Source organism: Megalops cyprinoides, chromosome 8 (assembly GCF_013368585.1).
Source record: "Megalops cyprinoides isolate fMegCyp1 chromosome 8, fMegCyp1.pri, whole genome shotgun sequence".
NCBI classification, from domain to species: Eukaryota; Metazoa; Chordata; class Actinopteri; order Elopiformes; family Megalopidae; genus Megalops; species Megalops cyprinoides.
Window position 1 is genome coordinate 27,553,199 of NC_050590.1, and position 18,241 is coordinate 27,571,439.

At 40.9% G+C, this 18,241-nt stretch overlaps 3 protein-coding genes across 12 annotated transcripts in view; 2 read left to right on the top strand and 1 right to left on the bottom strand.

Moving 5' to 3' along the window:
* Positions 1-10,332, top strand: part of ppfibp2b (PPFIA binding protein 2b) — a 53,313-nt gene extending 42,981 nt beyond the window's left edge. For 3 of the 8 annotated variants that reach the window (XM_036534569.1, XM_036534571.1, XM_036534570.1), the window contains 16 exons: positions 744-819; positions 1,125-1,231; positions 1,336-1,403; positions 1,560-1,625; positions 1,960-2,020; positions 2,530-2,568; positions 2,829-2,967; positions 4,285-4,420; positions 5,152-5,280; positions 5,605-5,755; positions 6,025-6,136; positions 6,259-6,347; positions 6,464-6,586; positions 6,864-6,989; positions 7,626-7,814; positions 8,225-8,663. In XM_036534569.1, coding sequence (XP_036390462.1) covers positions 744-819; positions 1,125-1,231; positions 1,336-1,403; positions 1,560-1,625; positions 1,960-2,020; positions 2,530-2,568; positions 2,829-2,967; positions 4,285-4,420; positions 5,152-5,280; positions 5,605-5,755; positions 6,025-6,136; positions 6,259-6,347; positions 6,464-6,586; positions 6,864-6,989; positions 7,626-7,814; positions 8,225-8,416 — 1,803 coding nt within the window. In that variant the 3' untranslated portion in view covers positions 8,417-8,663. Of the gene's footprint in view, positions 1-743; positions 820-1,124; positions 1,232-1,335; positions 1,404-1,559; positions 1,626-1,959; positions 2,021-2,529; positions 2,569-2,828; positions 2,968-4,284; positions 4,421-5,151; positions 5,281-5,604; positions 5,756-6,024; positions 6,137-6,258; positions 6,348-6,463; positions 6,587-6,863; positions 6,990-7,625; positions 7,815-8,224; positions 8,664-9,669; positions 9,736-10,029 lie in introns of those variants that run through there. The other 5 variants (XM_036534574.1, XM_036534573.1, XM_036534577.1 and 2 more) reach the window with 3 other exon arrangements.
* On the top strand, positions 9,671-12,053 carry rep15 (RAB15 effector protein). Of its 3 annotated transcripts, XM_036534579.1 has the most exons (3): positions 9,671-9,735; positions 10,893-10,964; positions 11,173-12,053. In XM_036534579.1, exon 3 carries the CDS (start codon positions 11,265-11,267, stop codon positions 12,006-12,008), a length of 744 nt encoding a protein of 247 aa, XP_036390472.1. In that variant the 5' UTR covers positions 9,671-9,735; positions 10,893-10,964; positions 11,173-11,264; the 3' UTR covers positions 12,009-12,053. The 3 variants fall into 3 exon arrangements, with proteins under 3 accessions (XP_036390472.1, XP_036390471.1, XP_036390473.1); XM_036534578.1 differs by lacking the exon at positions 9,671-9,735 and having other exon boundaries at positions 10,786-10,964; XM_036534580.1 differs by lacking the exon at positions 9,671-9,735 and having other exon boundaries at positions 10,786-10,964; positions 11,227-12,053.
* A 1,037-nt stretch (positions 12,054-13,090) lies between these two features.
* Positions 13,091-17,884, bottom strand: LOC118782088 (NADH-cytochrome b5 reductase 2). Its single transcript, XM_036535339.1, has 9 exons — positions 17,841-17,884; positions 16,759-16,917; positions 16,589-16,661; positions 16,352-16,458; positions 15,836-15,965; positions 15,262-15,345; positions 14,982-15,067; positions 14,331-14,430; positions 13,091-13,758 (listed from the first exon to the last, which is right to left on the bottom strand). The coding sequence occupies exons 1-9, from the start codon at positions 17,853-17,855 to the stop codon at positions 13,586-13,588; spliced, it is 927 nt and encodes a 308-aa protein (XP_036391232.1). The 5' UTR covers positions 17,856-17,884; the 3' UTR covers positions 13,091-13,585.
* Positions 17,885-18,241: the final 357 nt, after the last annotated feature.

Consider the following 18,241-nt stretch of genomic DNA (forward strand, 5'->3'; position numbering starts at 1 on the left):
CAACACTCAAGTATCTACAACTCCATCGACACTTAGAGCACGTATGTGTTTTACAAACCCCAATGCATGATGATTAATGGGTGTAAAATACACTAAAATGGTAAAGTCATTTCCAAAAATCACATTCAGAGCCTGCAGCAGCGCCAAACCAGTATGGAATTACTGTAGAACAAACATGGCAGGATCCAAGTGGGCAGCAGTTCAGCAATGCTGACTTTATTTGGTCTTCCCAGAATTTGTATTTTCTGTGGGGAGCCATGGCCCTCTCTGAGGATCAAAGCCCCCTCTTTGGTACCACTGTCATCTGGCTGCCATAAGTGAACTTCAGTGAAAACAACTGATAAAAATATACATAATGAGACCAGAAGTAGTGAGAGTAAGCAGAAGAAATGTCCTCAGCCAGCATACAGTATACAAAGACCCAGCCCCAATACGGTACTCAATCTAAAACGTAATATTCTTGAGCCAACTCTAAGCACAGTAGGCACTATGCTGTTAATGCATTCTCAGAGAGAAAAACAGGATTTTAGTAATGTCTTCAACATAAACATGTGATCTACAAATAAACACTTCATTTAGGGCTCTGAACATTATTTAGTGGCTTAAAATTCCACAAAGTCTGTTTACCTATAATTAAGAAGAGTGCCATTATCCAATAGTGCCTAGAGTACCTGGTATTTATGTGACTTTATCTCTGAAGGAAGATAACAGGGACAATAAGTGTGTTTTCCATTCTGTTACAGGACCGCCGCATAGAGGAACTCACAATCCTCTTAAGCCAGTACAGAAAGATAAAGGAAGTCATGGCACTAGCTCAAGGTATTGTGGTCTCATTGGGAAAGATTGAGTACGCCTGTTTATTTACCTGAACTACTTAACTGAATGTTGTAGTTTGGAAGTGGACTCTTTTTTAGATAACATACTTTATTGTATATTGTATTATTTGCTCAGCAGATGTCTTACAGAAGCACATTTTCACAGGTGCTGCAGTAGTGTCCCAGTCAAGAGAGAAATGTATAGGTTATATGTTCAGTCCCTGCCATCTGAGTATTTATTAATTGCAAAAGATTCTGAGACCCGGATTATGGAGTGGTTATGAACTGCACTTCTTTTTGTCTTTCAAGTGTCCAGTGAAAAGATGCTGTCGGGCAGCAGCGAGGAGGAACTAAGTGGCAGCCTGAAGATGAGGGCCCTCACTCACAAAGCTCACTCTGACATAATGAGATCAGAGGTAGGGCAAGCTCCCCTCTTCAGCCCACGCAGCCTCCTAGGCATGTTGCTGGATCCCATCCCTGTGCCTCCTTCTTGATCTCAGTTATTGTGTTTCCCCCACAGATGTCCTCCAGAGGCTCCTCACCCCTCCTGGTCTCCCCGTCATCAGTGCAGAAGGATTTGGTCTCCAGGTAAGTGCTACACTGCCAGAACTTTGGTTGGTTTCATGCCATGGTTTGGCACTCCCAAGGGAGGCATGCCAGAAGCCCAGAGAACAGCACATATGCTCTCATTCACGCAGAGCAGACTCACATGCCTGTGCCTCTCTCCCCCCATCTTGGCTGCAGGACTGCGCAGATGTCCCCTGAGACTGCCGTCTCCCCTGGCGACGCTGGCTTCCAGAATGGACAGTGGTGAGCACAGAGGAGGAGCATGGTTGGACAGCTTCTGGCTGGCCATTGTTCTGGGTTAATTAACGGCCCACATAAAAAAAGCGACTCTGACCCTGTCACTCTGATATCCCTGCCTTGAACATACATCCCCCTCTGATTTACTGCTGAGCAACGACTGTCATATCACATTAGACTGACTCTCCTTGGAAGGCAGGGCATCCTACCAACTAGCTGCCAGTGGCAACTCTGAGACCTCTAATGGAAAATGGAATGCCCTGAACCCGTGAAGATGAAAAAATACATAAAAAATCTACAGTATTATTTATTTTGTGACTTTTCAATTTGCATTTGCCAGGACACAACCAAGGATGCTGTCAAGCAGTTTGGAAGAGTTACAAAGTGGATCCTTACAGAAGGTTTCTTCCCATTTTATTTACCTCAAATGGATCCATAAAAAAGTGAAATTAGTTCATTTTTGGTGTTAAACGTAATAACATGTCACTGGTAGTCTTTTGCTTGATTTAATCCCGCTAGTTAACAAATACTGACATTTCAGGCTTAAAGACTGCAGCCAGGCTTATTTGGCAATCCCTCTGTTTAATCCACCAGAAACTAATGTTCATTCTACAGGCAGTATCTGTTATAGGTTGGCACTAACATGTAACTAAACAAATGGTGTAATGTAACAGAAAGCTAGTACCCTAAACAGAACTAAAAAAATACATTTATATCCATTTTAGTGACAAACAATTTGTATGAATTGGTCATCTGAATTTAACAGTTGTTGATAGATTACAAAGGCAATTTTATACCAATGTTATGCAGGTTCGCATATGGAGATTCATACTCATTTTTGTACTAACCATGTGTCTCTTCTCTTCATTACATGCACTGACCACTCCTTACCACCCTTTCCAACTCTTAGCATGTAGTGGGGAAAGCAGTAGAACCTGTTGTATCAGAGGTATTTCCAGTGGATGTCACAATAACCTTTGACCTTTAACCGCTCCCCTTAACTAGTTTAATAGTACCCAGACAGATTACTTAAGATGAAGCATTACATATAATGAAGATCAATGTTGCCTCCAAGGGCTTTCCAGCTGGCTTTATGCCTGTAGCTTACTACCATTTCAGCTGTCATGTACATAAGCATTTTATGTAAAACGTGAATGAAATAACTAACTGCAAGTGTATGCTGTTAACTATTCCTATTTGTTTTCACAGAATCGTCATATAGAAAGCAACAAGTACCAAACTTTGCCAGGGAAGTTGTCACGATCTGAGGAAAATGAAGAGAGAGACAAATTTTCAACACCAGTTCAAAAATCACCAGATGAGAGCGAAGACAGTGAATTCAATTTAAGTACGCCAAAAGCAATCTAGTAAAACATTTGCCAGAATTAAACTTCAGCCTTCTGTTTATAGTAAATAATCTGAAAATATGTCATTCATGTGATGATATGAATTCAATATTGTGATCTTTACATTAAAAGATAAAGATATGACTTTCATCTGGTGTTCAGTGGAAGTCAGTCTTTGACCAGATTCTGCTGTAATAGGAGGATGAAGATATTTTTTTTCTTAAAAATGTTCTTTTATGTGTTCTATTTAAATCTGCAAATGCACAACAGCGCCACCCTTCTAAACAAATGGTTATGTTCACGCTTTTATTTGCTGAAGTTCTGCATGGGCTAACTTCTCTCTGTGTTCACTCTCACTGAAGTCAAACTCTTTCTCCTGTAACTTTCACTTAATTTGCTGGTGTTTCCCCTGTGCTTTTTATGTGGCTTTCTGCTTGTTCAATTGACTTGGCTGAAGACCGATGCAGGAGCGCCAGTGCTCCAGCTTTAGGTATCGTACTCTGCAGAAACAAATGCATGCATTCAGGTCCTGCTTCTCCCAGTTTCACACTACCATCTCTGATCAGCAGTAATGGGTGGCCCTGTCCATTTCTCACCCATAACCACAGCATTTACTATGCCCAGTGCTGTAATGACTTTCAAATTGGCACAGGAGTGACTGCTTTTAAGTTTTAAGGTTACTGTGCATTTTGGGTACAGAGAAAGTTGTAGCTAGAGGTTAAACCCATGACCCTTCTGCAGTGACAGACATGGCCAGAGCTGGTTTAACTCCTTCTTTCTGCCTTAATGCACAGACTTCTGGTCTACTCCAAATTCATAACTAAAAGTTACAACCTGTCATCATAGAGTGAAAAGGGTTACAACAGTTACCGTTTCAAATTCATTTCAAGGAAAACCATGAACTGTGTGTAATTAGTTCCTCATGAAATGTTTAGTATAAAATGAATAGCTAGAATTCTTGATAGTATGACATATTGGCATTTCTCACTGAAGTGTTTAAGATATTAACAGAATCTCACTGGCAGCACACAAATTTCCTCCATGTAAAATTTTTCCTAAATTTTTGAGACTAACAGTGCATTTTTTTCTCTGTATCTTGCATTGCTTTCATCTGGCTCAGCATCTCGTGGGAAACATGACCTTTTTGGAGGTGGTGGGTTGGCCTGTGCATGTCCTTTTGCATGACCAAATTTTCAGATTTATTCAAAATATTCAATGCACCCCCCCCCCCCCCCCCCCCCCGCAAAAAAAGCATGCATGTTTCTAGACAGCTGACATGCAGAATCTAATGAAAAGAAACTGTTTTTCCCTGTTTGTAGGGAAGACGGAAAAAATGGACGACACAACATCGTCCGATCTCTCGCCTTTGTCATCTGGAGTCGATTCGGGGCAGCAGTCTCCCGTCTCCCCAGAGAATAAAAAGAACCAGAAGGGCATCAAGAAGTTTTGGGGAAAGTGAGTTCAGTCACCATACATGAACACACTCAGTGTGCACTGTTGTATGATGCAGTCCATGTGCAATATAAATATGAATTCAGCAAGCAGACTTCAATATGTTTATGCAGTTGTGATGTGGTAGCAATGTAATGCCAGTGTTGGCCTGTCAGGGGCAGTCATTTCCAAACCCGTATAGGAAACTGGATGGTCAGTTACTGGTATCTCCTCATTAAACAAGGTTAGCAAGTTGGCTAACACCTCTGTAATGAATCAGCTGTTGTCTTGGTGTGCCCATTATACACATAGTAAAAAAGTACAAACCATCTTCTTATTCCTACACCATTCTTTCTACAGAATTGCAGCAAGTTGATGACATTTCAGCTGTTTTACCTTTTCACCTTTTAGCAAAGTTTGAAACAAGAAGGCCATCATCAAATTTGAATGTTCCACAAAAACATTGAAACTGCTAGGTAACAGGCAGAAGACTTCCGTATTTGTAAATTCTTTGATTTCAGTTTTTTACTGTCACTTTTAAATAAATTCAGTAGTTTTATTTCCAGCACGATGCCTGTAAGTTTCTGCTAGTTTGCTGATATTGTGCACACTTTAAAACCAGGCAGTGAAGTAGATGGCAGACAGCAGTGCAGTTTGTTGGAGGACAAATGACAGGTTACAGAGTTCAATAATGACATTAGCTAGAGCAACACATGTTGATGGTGTGACTCTGTCCTGTGCACATTCCACCCCAGAATAAGGAGAACCCAATCAGGCAGCCTGCACGGGGACGACCTGGAGACCACAGAGTTTCGGAGGGGAGGGCTCCGAGCCACAGCCGGCCCGCGACTGGCCCGCACGAGTGATGCTGGGAGTTCTGTGCGGTAAGCACAAACACCCCACCCCATTCATTAAGGGCTCTTACATCACAACCCACAGAATTCAGTACAGACAAGTTTAGGAAACAGAATAGATATGTTGTGAAACGAAAGATGTGAAATGCACTCAAACAGAATATTGAGTTTGTTTGGGCTGTGTTCTGCATCGCTGCTTCTAATTCAGCATTCCAATTTATGGGTTATGGCAATTCCTTGTTTGACATTGGAAAATTACATGCTTAGTGATACAGTTAAATTGGATTAAATGTGATGAAAGCAGGCAGTAATATTAATTCATTGTATTTGTTTTAATGGCTGTCTGTCCCGCAGAGACAAGAATACTCCCTTTTCCAAGTGGACGACGGAGCAGGTGTGTGGTTGGCTGGAGGACTATGGTCTGGGGCAATATGTGAATTTAGCCAGGCAGTGGGTCAATGACGGTCAGACCCTTCTCTCTGCCACTCCCCAGGATTTAGAAAAGGTGGGCACACGATTCAGTTCTCCTTTCCCAAATAAACCAGCAACTGCTCACCTTTCTGTCAGGTGCTTTTTCACAAGTTCACACATCAAGACTCATATATGCGTAATTCCTGCATGGAATAACATGCTGTTCTGACTCAATCTGTTCTTAAAAATACAGAGTGTGAGAATGACCACATTTACTACAACACCAATGACCCCAGCTGCATATGCACTTCCTGCACTTATGCAATGATTATACAACATTTACATATTTCATCTTAATCCCAGGAAATGGGGATTAAGCATCCCCTGCACAGGAAGAAGTTGCAGCTGGCGCTCCGCTCATTCAGCACCAAAGTGAAGGAGACATCATCAGAACTGGATCATATCTGGGTGACACGTATGTATGAAGCCCAGCAGGTGCCATCTTCTAGTGATTAGTCACTCGCCGTTTGGTTTAGCACCTGATGTTACTACAGAGAAGACAGAAATAAACAATTCAAATCTGGTTTTTGCTCACAGGCTGGCTTGATGATATTGGCTTACCTCAGTACAAGGACCAGTTCAATGAGGGAAGGATTGATGGCAGGATGCTTCAGTACTTGACAGTGGTAAGGCAATCCCCTTGTGTTTCCTGTGGTTAGACAGGAGAAAAAATTAATTGTAATGTCACATCATATCCTTTTTTGTTGTCATCGTAGTCCTGTGCCTTTTGTCTATTTCACAGAACGACCTTCTGTTTCTGAAAGTCACCAGTCAGCTCCATCACCTCAGCATCAAGTGTGCCATCCACGTACTCCATGTCAACAAGTTCAACCCCCACTGCCTGAAACGCAGGCCAGGGGATGAGGTGAGAGGCTGGGGCTCAGGGCTCTGACTGCTCCCAGTGCTTGTCACCCCACATTTATCCATTCTAATCCATTTATCTAATACATCCTGGCAGAACAAAGCACTGAAGAGCAGGAGAAAAATAAAGAGCTCATGTAGAAAATCAAAGAAACAGGGGGGAAAAACAAAGCAAACAGGAGTCCTACAGAGCGGTGAGAGGAAGGAGGCTTTGAAAGTCTGATTTTAAATCAATACTCTGTAAATAACCCTGTGTGTGCATGTTTTTTTTTGGTCATCAGAACAAGACATCCCCCTCAGAGGTGGTGCAGTGGTCTAACCACCGCGTGATGGAGTGGCTGCGTTCGGTGGACCTGGCAGAGTACGCCCCCAACCTCAGGGGCAGCGGCGTGCATGGTGGACTGATAGTGAGTGCCCCCCCCCAATTCCCCCACAGCTATCTACTACGTCCAGCTCTTTTTCAGCTACTACTGTGTCCAAGATCTGTGGCTCAAATATGCCATTTAAAAAAAAATTAAAATGATCTTACAGTAAGATTTTTTACTGGTTTTTTAGTGTTATAGAATCATAATAAAAATGCTGTACTACTCTTATTCGTCTTTGATAAGTAATTTTTTTCTATTTCAAGATATCTTAAGACAAAACAAGAAAAAAATGACTTTGAAATAAGAAAAAATATAAAAGATAAACATTTAAAAAGTATTTTATGACTGATAAATCAAATTGACTCTCTGTGCCATTATGGTAATAATTTTGTTATGGGAAATGTTTTCCTGTAAGAAGGTCAATTTTTATGCTTCAAGAAAAACAGTGACAAAAATGTATAAAAATGTGTAAAAAGGTTTTGAAGTGAGGCACTCAGGGACTATCTTAGTAGGCACCTCTTAATATGTGCAATACAGTGATGATGTGATAATACTTGTGAACATGAGTTCATTGATCTGACATTATCAGATTATCACCCACATAAAATATTCTTTTGTGTGATTAAATAATGTACCAATCTTTCATGACTGATCTCTTACCCTGTTGTGGCATTTCAGATCCTAGAGCCACGCTTTAACTCAGACACATTGGCCATGCTCCTGAACATCCCTCCGCAGAAGACCCTTCTGCGACGCCACCTGGCCACCAACTTCAACACGCTTGTGGGCCCTCAGGCCCAGCAGGAGAAGCGAGAGTACATGGAGTCCTCCGGCTACGCCCCCCTGACCACTACTGCCAAAGTCCGGGTAGGACGTCACGTGGCTTTTCAATATCTCTGAAAAGTTCACAAGGAATGACATGAAGGCTGGTACCAAACCTGATCTCAGAGATGCCTTGACATTCTCACTGTGAAAACTCCTTCACCCCCCATTGAAGTTGCAGACCAGGGTTTATGTGAACTTAAAGAAGGCCAACAGTTGCAGGTACCAGGTTGGCTTTGAGGGGTTAGATTAATTTAACATATTAACAGCTCTGCTGAAATAAGCAAAATATGCACTACAATAAATGAATTAACAGCCTATCTTACTTATTCATGTAAAATATTTAGTATAGCATCCACTGATTGTGTTGCTATCTGTGCAAGGGTGGAGATGGGAGTGGGGAGGGAAATAGTGCATATCAGCTTCATCTTCACAGTTTACCATGTCATTTTCAGCCAAAGAAGTTGGGGTTCTCCAACTTTGGACACTTGAGAAAGAAGAAGCTGGATGATTCCACAGACTACATTTGCCCCATGGACCCAGCCCCATCAGCCATGAATGGGGCCCACCGCCCCTATTCGGGATTCAGGGGACTGAGTCCCATCTTTGACGCAGAGAGACTGGAGCAGGTGGGGCAAAAGAGCTGATATGACTTCACCCATCACCACCAAGCTTGCAGCCAGTAACCTCTCCCTGTGCCATTGTTTTAACCCTCAACACCCTCGACCATGGGCATGAGCAACATTCAGGACATTTTAAAACTGATTTTCACCGAGAGGTGCATCAATATCCCATGCCCTGATACTGTGGAATCAGCATTTTAGTACAAAACTGAACCATCATCTCTCATCACTTTAATACCAATTTTAATAACAATCATGCTGTCTTATTTAACATGTATACTTTTTTGTGTATTTTAAGACTATATAACTACATTTTGTGTCACAAAAGAAATTGAGCTAACTGTATTTTGCAATTTTTGAATCTCATCAGAGTTCACTGTTTAGACAGTTGTGTTATAAACCTGTGCAATATTTGCACACTAAGGGATATATTCAATATTTATGTTGGTTACTTGATAATGTAATGGCAAAAAATAATATGAAATTCTACAACTCTACATGTTTTGACAGAAAATATACAGATCATATAGGTATAAAGTTACATAAATATTTTTATAGTATGCTGTTGTAATAAGTAAGCATTCTGTCCTTATGTTATTGTAAATAGTATTATCCAAAACCAGACTGGGCTACAGTGATTAATAAATTTAATAAAAGTGATTGTTGAATAGTCTTTTCTTGCTTGGTGAATCATTCGTTGAAAAATGAAGGTACTATATAGCTCTTAACTCTTTAGAAATAGATACATATGTGTACATTTTGCAAATAATGTACTGTCATTAGAATCAAAATCTGTTATGGCCAATGTTTCAGCAGGTCTTTCAAACAAATAGCTCAGATGAACTACTTTGGAAAGAAACATGACAGCGCATAATTAACCAATGCCACCATCTAACCTGCTTCCATCAAATGCTCTCGCTGACTGTGCAATGTCCATTTTATGCAAGATGGGCAAATGGCCAATGCATGTTGGAACACAAATATCACACCATGCATCTTGTCTGGGCTCATCCAAAGGTATGACCAGTAACTTTTTTTCCAAACATCGTTCAGTTCTCTTATGTTACTGCCTTGCAGCATTCACACACGCAGAAAACGTCCAAGTACAGTTACTGACGTTTTTCAGAGCACTGTAAAGTGCACAGTGAATATGCAGAGTGAATATTTAGGATTTACTTGCACTGTGATGTAGCCTAGCCTAAATTGAGCTTGTTGACGCTATAAGATGCTGAGTGTTTTGTTAGAATTACGTTGTAATGGTGACCCTGGCATTGTAGGCGGTGATCACAGAGGGAACGGTACTACAAATAGAGGCACTCTCAGAAGGCATAAACAACCTCACAGTAAGTATAGCCTGTACATAACATGTATCTTCCAACAACACCATAAATAAAACACGTATTAACCACATATCCGCTTTACTAATGTTTCCCATTTATTCAAATGAAACGAGTATTAATTTTTCCTGGTTTTACTTCCATGTTACCATACAGTTTGCTACGTCCTATGATTTAATTTGAAATTACGAGCTAAAGCTCTAAACCAGTTCTTTTTCTTTTCAAGTCGCATTTAACAGACAGCTACTGGAGGATCCAATGCTACCAGCTAACCCATCCCCTCACACTTCTCGCTTTCAGTACTTGCTAAGCCACGACGAGGTGCTCAAGGAATTGAGGCGTGGGCAAACGGCAACACTCTGAGGACTCGGGCTGATAGCACACCGACTAGACCAAGGAAAACACCCATACCTCATTTTAACAATGAAGCCTCCACCGGCAATTTAGACATTTTATTAATGTTCCTGTTCTGCGGAGGTGCCACAACAGTTTTCCCGCTTGAAAATCAGCATATGAAGAATTATTGGGCAAGCGAAAAACGTAGGCTGCCCGAAGCTTTACAAATGTCTGCTCGCGCGACTCCAGCTCCAGCTCAGCAACTGCACCGCGAACTCTTTTGATATTTTTTTTTTTTTACTATTATTAACGTTACCTGGTTAAAATGGAGTTGGGGTATATAGAAATTTTGTATTTTTAGAAAAAGTTATACGAAAACTAGGAGTTTACTTTGTTTATTAGAATGCATAATTCAAGTGCAATATATTTGAAATTAAATCTTCTACAATATAATTACCGGTAATGAGTTTTTTTTTTTTTTAAATAAGTAAATACTCACACTGAAATCTATTCAAATGACCCACAAGCACACCCTGCCCATTTGAGAGTAGGTTTGTTATTTTGGAAAAGGCAGAAACAGGTTTTCATGTCTACTTGGTGATTTGCAAGTAGTACAGACTTGTTTGCCAATAGGTATTGTCATTAGAATACTAAAGCACTTATGAAAGGGTCCAATCCCAGCCTTCAGGGAGATGGTTCTATGTAAATAAAGAAGATCATTTGAAAGGCAAAAGAGTAGGATCATCAGCAGCAGGTTAAATCCTCAATATGTTTAACAAGGTTCCAGGTTGTGCCTCTGCTTCAGACCAGTCTACATTTTTCAATAGGTATTCCAAGAGAACAGTGGTGCTAGCTGTGTTCCTCCTAACAAAGCTAAAATCAAGAGCAAGGTGGTGCTGGTAAGTTTCATTACTTTGCTTACACGGGGCAAGGAGAGAGGATGTTAATCATATAATTGTACTTGTACATACAGAGTATTATTTACATAAAAAAAAATTCTGGGAAGTGGGAAACATCTTTCTCACCAATGATTGTGTAAAAAGTCTTTTTCTGCTATGGTGCTTGTTTAAATCCTTTAAAAATTCATTTTCCTATGTTATACCACAGAAGGATGTTACCAAGTTGGGCAGTGCAAAATTAATGAAGGGTATATACTTCCAGTGCATACGGGAAACAACACTCTAAGTGGTTCTTCAAGCATGGGGCAAACAGAAACCAGAGTTGGGGGCAAACCCAGCATATTCAAAGACCTTGTGAGAATAGGGAAACCGCAAGCCCTGGACATCATCCCTCTGTTCAGTGACAGTGTTCAGCTGGCTTCTTCCCGGACACGGGAGTACCTGCTGTTCCAGGACCCAGAGAACAAATTTTTCCCGAGCACCGGTACCCTGAATGAGATCTTCCTGATGACATACATCACCCGAAGCGTGCAGCTACAGATGACCAATGCCTTCAACTGCACGGCCATGACCAAGGAGCAGAAGATCTTGCTGGGGGCCGACTGGGTGTGGGCAGTCATTGAGGCGCCCAGTAAAAACCCAAAGATCCAGGTTGCTGTGCAGGTACTGCACCCATCCGACGGGGAGGATAAGGGTGCTGACGACTTCCCCATGGAGGTCTACACTGAGGCCATGGAAATGGCACGCATGGAGTCAGCCAATAGAACTAAGGCCGAGAGGATGATTGAGTTCTGTTCCTCTATCGGCCAGGACTGCCACGCGCTCTTCCTCTTCTTTGGCCGCAAAAATGACCCCAGCAACATCTACGGCGTGCTCAGCAACAACTTCCATGCTGCCATAGGTAGGTGTGCCAGAATTGACCAGACATTCATCGAGAATTTCTTCAAAGGGTCAAAGTCCTTTGTCACGCCAGCCCGGATGCTGCAGGCCATAATCCGAAGGAAGCAAGATGAGCCCCTGACAATGGTCATCAAGTTCACTTGATGCCACCCCTCCCTCACCTCACGCTCTGACTTTGACAAAACAGTGCCCCCCTAAATCCTTCAAACTGGCAGCTGACCACCCAGTGCAGTTAGAACTTTAACTTGCCTGTGTTCATGGTGGTATTGACCCATGGGTCCTGCTTACTGGCATTGTGTGAGAGTGATATTAAGAATGTATGGTCTGTCCTGGCATGGATCCAGAGTGTGAGTTCCAGAGAATGGGCTCTTTTCCATGGGGACCATTATTGCAGACAATGAACAGGATCAGTGATCTAAAGAAATTAGTGTGCACATTTTCTACGGTGTTCACAATGGCAACCTTCAGGCAGCCTGTTGAGGGGAACAAACTATTTTGTGTAAACAGGAGCAATGCTGAGCAAAACTAAATTATTGGAGGCTTTGAATATATAAATGAATGGTACTAACATGAGCTCACAAGAAATGAAATAGACACTTCCTCCTTCCTCTTACATTTTTTAAAGTTTGTGTTTGAATGTAATGTCTTTCATATAATTATTATATTTTCTGTTGTAGTCATATTAAATTTATGATGTATTATGTGTAGCATTTCCACTGTCAGCGATCATGTGCATCATGTCAATGTTAAATTGTATGAAATATAAATTTTAAATCATATAATTAAAATAAAGTTTATCAAATCAATTATACAATGAATTCTCATTGGTATAACAGTGTTGTGTGTGATTACATGTATATTTGAATGGAATCGGATTTTAAGGGAATCAAAGACTTTTCATAAATGGCATGATTAGATAATTGATCTCACCAGCATGACAGTTTAAAAGAACAGTACAATACACATTTGTGTGTCATGACAGAGGACAGAGGTGACTGAAAAAACAGACAATTGCTTGTGCTTATGTTCACCCATCTGACAATAATTACTTTTAAATACAAATAAGTACAAATTTCTTTTTGTATTTGCAAAGACTTCTTTGATGATGAAAACTTGTGCAATTAAACTGGACCAAATGAGACTGACATAAATTTTCAGTACTTGATACCTAAATTTTAATATCTGCTGCCAGTTTTTTTTTTTTTTTGTACCCAATTTTCCAGCTTCGTTTTCCCTTATTCATGAGCTGTGGGCAGTTTTGAATTGATGTTGAAAGCATGGGAGTTATGTGAAATGCGAGTGCTTTACAGTGGCAAGTCATATATAAAGGTAATTCTCACAAACAATGGATCATGGTTGATGTGTCCTTAATAGAAACAATTAGCTCTGTATTAATTGCGTATTACTATGGGAAATGTGCACAATAATAAGCTGACCTGGATAAGGGCACATGCTAGGTAACTGTGTTGTAATAATGGTACTGGAATGTTTGCATTTCCTCTACTAGATGTTGTCAATTTCAGTCTTTGAAGGTTGCAGGATTTGCTTTTTTCTTATTTGAACTCATTTCTTAATTGTTTCATTGCATTCATTATGTGGGTTGAAAGAGATGGCTGAAAAGCTGTTCATGCATTAGCTCAGGAGTTCAGGCTTCCAGACATGGAATTGCCAGTCCCTTTATTTTCTCACATTTCCATTCTGGATGGATGGTGTCCTTAGAGTTAGTACGCGAAGGTGTTCTCTGTTTTGTAGCCCAGCTTGGAGAGATTAGGCTGACATGCATATTGGATCATAGGAGGTGGTCCACACATGACAATGAGAACATCATTTGCTGGAGGGGGCAGGTGGTCTTTAATCATTCCAGCATCGACAAAACCCGTGCTGTATTTCCACTCTACAAGGGAAAGAGAATATTACTGTTTTTAACATATGATTGTATCCCTACTGTGGAATCTTTGTCCACATGAAAACAGTGATCTATCTGTTACTTATACACAAAGCAAGGCATTAATTTCTTTGTATCTCTTCTTGCCAGGCTTGACCCACGACCTAAGCTGAGCACTTTGTGACTTATAGCACAACCTGATGCAGAGACAACAAAGAAAGCTGTGACTCAAAACTCAAGCTCTGTCGAGGAGTTCCAAGGCAAAACAGAAACCTAATAAATATTTGCACATGAGGGTGGGAGAGGGGAGGTGGCAGCACACCTGTTTTATTCCCACCTAATATCAGTGGGGGTGCTCCTGACCCTCTGTGAATGTGTGGCAGCAGGGGTAACAGTGAGAATAGAAGCACTGCATTCTTTGCAGCCAGAGACCATAATGTACTGAGACACCTCTGCTTTGTTGCATTGCAAATTGGTGCCTCGACGAGGCGGGTTGTACCCTGGTGTGATAGCGGAACAAACAAGCTCTGACTGCTGGGAGCGTGTATGGGTACGCGGTGACACTAGGGTGGGACTCTTACCCGCGGGTGCTTTGTCTAGAGTGTACCACAGCTTGAACTTATCTGGGTGACTTTTCTGCACCTCTTCCAGCTCCTTCCTCAACAAAATGTCCTTTTTGGTCTGTGGGCATTGAAAACAACATCTTTAAAATTGTGGCATGTCTGACCGAGAACTAATTAACATGTTCTCTGTTTGTGAACATTTACAAAGTTGAGAAGATCCATCTAAACCTTAGAGCAAATGGCTCACATCACTTGGTTATTTAAAAATAATAATAATAAAAAAACATGATTGTCAGACATTGGAAATGTTACTTTGACTATCAGATCAATTATACATGAGCCATTCCAAGGAGTAATACAGCAGAATCCTATATTGACTACGAAAATGTATCAAACACATTGATATGTGAAAGATATGTATTTCTAGGTTCCTTTGATATTGTGTATTACAAAGCATGTCAGATTTGCACCCTGTTCTGAAGTGAGTGCTTCGAACTAGTAGTACAAGGGCTTTTCACCACACTCAGAAGTTAATAAACCTGTGTACAGCTATGTCAAGACACACACAGACTTAAAACCTGCAATTTTCTAATAATTAATCCACATAACTCACTGCACTTTAGTGGTTAAATAAAATGTAAATATTCCTCTTTTTCTTAAAAGTCTGACCTGGTTTGCAAAAATAAGGTAGCACTTTGTGTTGTCTGCAGGATCTTTTGTAATGCTTCGAATGAGCTGCAACATTGGGGTGATGCCTGGAAGAAAATGAGTAAGTGTAGCCATTTTTCCTATTCCACTACATTTCTTTGAATTACATTATTTACAGTTATGGATGGGCATGCGAAAAAATGCTGGAATGATTCAATTTAGAATACAGTGAAATGCAATACATAATAACCTTCATTAAAATTGGAAATAAAGATTTATAAACATTACAGCATATCCCTACCTGTTCCTCCAGCAATCATTCCTACATGTTTGAAAGTGGTGATCTTGGGATCTGACTTTTTGTCAGGTCGGATGGCAAATTTACCTTTAACAGAAACAACAAATGAGAGTTGTCTATACACTGTGAAAATAAATGTTTGCATTTTTTTACATATTGCAGTGTTTCATACTGCTGTTTTAACCTTCAAATACAATCTCTAAAGATGCTACCTGCGGTAAGGAAATGGGATATTATTTTATGAGAGTACGCTGGTTTATCTCTGTGCAGAGCGTCTCTTATACTGTACTGCCTTCCTGTGGCCAGTAACAGAAATTACACTAAAGTATTAATATTTTGGACTACACTGATCACAAAGTATCATTGTTACTGTAGTGATAGTTTCAACTAAAGACTGGATATTTAGTATACCAGTGAGATGACTCAAATTTTTATTTACTGGATTGTTCAGAACATAAAAACCCCTTTCCAACAGTGTACTTCACTGTGCTGTTTTTTCATCCTCTGTCTCTCTGGTCATTAGAAAGGAAGGCAATACTAAGACATCTGTTGATAACAGATAATACATTTATGTTACCATTTCCTCTATACACCAGCAGTCCGTTAGGTCCTCTGAAGTCGATTGTGTCACCAATTTTCAGGCTGTCCAGGTACTGTGACATCTTGCCTCCCTCGGGGTAGTTTGGATGCGTGTTCTTGTAGTACACCTGTTTAACAGTTCACCAAGAAACATAATAGTTTATCTTAAACATCAGCAATTGTGCAGCTGTGCTCTGTGAAAAAGCTACAGACTGTGTGTGAGTTTTAGCCAGGACAGATCCATGACTCACATACTTTGAAAGATTCAAATTAGTATCATGAACTAAAGGAAATTATATTTACCATATTATACTATTACATATTAAAACAATGTCACGTATTTTAGTTTCATTTAGATTCTTGTAGCCCTTGAAAAGAACTGATATTTAATCAGCAGAAAATTGTCTAAGATGTGTAAAATAATCCACACTCCAATTTTGTTTTAATTTGTAACCTTTTAGCTGTAACCAGGTCTCAGCAAATCTGACTGACAATCCTAATAAAAATACTTTACTTTTACAATGAGATCCACAAAGCCCTGGTGCTCATCACAGGAGACAGGAGTGTAGGCACGGACAACCAGACTCCCACTGACTTTTGCTGACAAGTAGACATGCTGCCCTGTGACGAAACCCAGGAGTATCATCATAGCAAGAACAGTGTCTTTTAAGTCATTTTATCCTTTTACTGTACAATTGGGCACAATGCATGCATAGATTGGTGTCTTTGATACCATAAACCACATAGCTACCCGTTGGAAGGCCGAGAATGTGTGCAGAAGATGGAAGACCAAAGCGGAACCTCTTGGTATCATGATTGATCTCCTGTTAAGAAGCCAAGTGAATAATCAGCTCTAAGAACATTATGCATATATATATGTCTGCTGTCTATTATTAGATAGTAAAGCTGTGGAAGCTGCACCTCCTTCTCTGTCAGTGGCAGTGCATATTTGGTGTTGGGATCCAGGAGGGTTATAGGCCCTTTCTTTTGTCTTCCTGCATCAGCCAAACCCCATGCTTTAAGCAGGAAGTAGAGCAACGTGACAGTGACTACAGACACTGCAATCAACACAGGGACAACCTGTAGGAAACAGCCAAACAGCCCAGTCACCCATACGTCATTCATCCACATTCCAGTCATTGCAAACCCCCCCCCCCCCCCACCCTTTACTGTCAAAATCCAGTCAGGCACCGGTCAAGTAAAAGAACACCTTAAAATGGTGTCTACAGACCATGTTCCTTTCATTATTAATTCAATAATCTTTCAAGTTATAGACTTATTAACACTTCTAACATTTCTGCTAGAGATTATGAGTTATTTATGACCTAGTATAGTTTTCTAAGCCTCAGATTCCATATTTATGCACTGAATGGGTAAAAGAAGACACAATATGTCAGATGCTGCCCTTGGGGATCCTGTAATGAAAAGAATCTTTGCCTCTCAGGAGAAGTTACATTACACGCCCCCATAAACTAGCCTAATTGCTTCAAACCTCTCAAATAGTATTGCCTCCCAAAAGAAGACAATCCTCTGATACAGTTAATATGTACTTTGAAATAGAGTCTGTAAACACTCTGCTGTGTCAGAGTTCATGACAGGGCAACGCTCCCCCAGCATGCTGAAAGATTGATTACGGTCGGCAATTCTCCACTGGCTGGACGGTGTAATTTCCATTTAGCTTGTTACCTGCAGTGGTAAAGTCAAATAAGTCTGTAAATATGTTTCAACCCTTTCCTCAGCCTGCTGATCCTAGGTAAAATATACTTAGACACAGGATGATAAAATGTTCAGACAAGCTTTGTGGTGTTTGATGTGATTCCACAGTATACACCACTAGTAATAGACACATTAAATCTCATGCACCCCCAGAAATGATAACAGACACAGTTAGACACAAACAGCAACCACAGAAGGGGGAAACAGACTCCAGGTTGTGGTTTCATGAGCTCAAATGTCCTTCCTGCTGTAGGCTTCAGGGGGAAGAGAAAGAGAGAAATCCTCACCAGGCTCTGCTCCATGGCACGTCTGCTCTCCTTCCACAGTCCAGACCATGTGATCCAGGTTCACTAGCACAGCATATGTACACCATTGCTCCAGGCCCTTGACTTGGACCTTGAACCAAAGCCACCAGCGGGGCTTGCCAGGGAGGGGAAAGTGCACATTCTCTCTGCGGTATGGCCTGATATCACACCACTGTGCACCTGGATCAGAGGTTGGCTTGGGGGAGAGGACTGTGTGCTCTTGCATGTTGAGAGGCATTATTAAGCTGTTCCTCATTCTGTGATCCAGTGAGCTGCACCCATTCCACATTAGAGTGCCATGTTTCAGATGGCCTGAAGGGAAAGCTGGAAGGCATTAAAATGTGTGTGGACAGTGAGTGCATGCAAATGCTGGCAGGAATGCA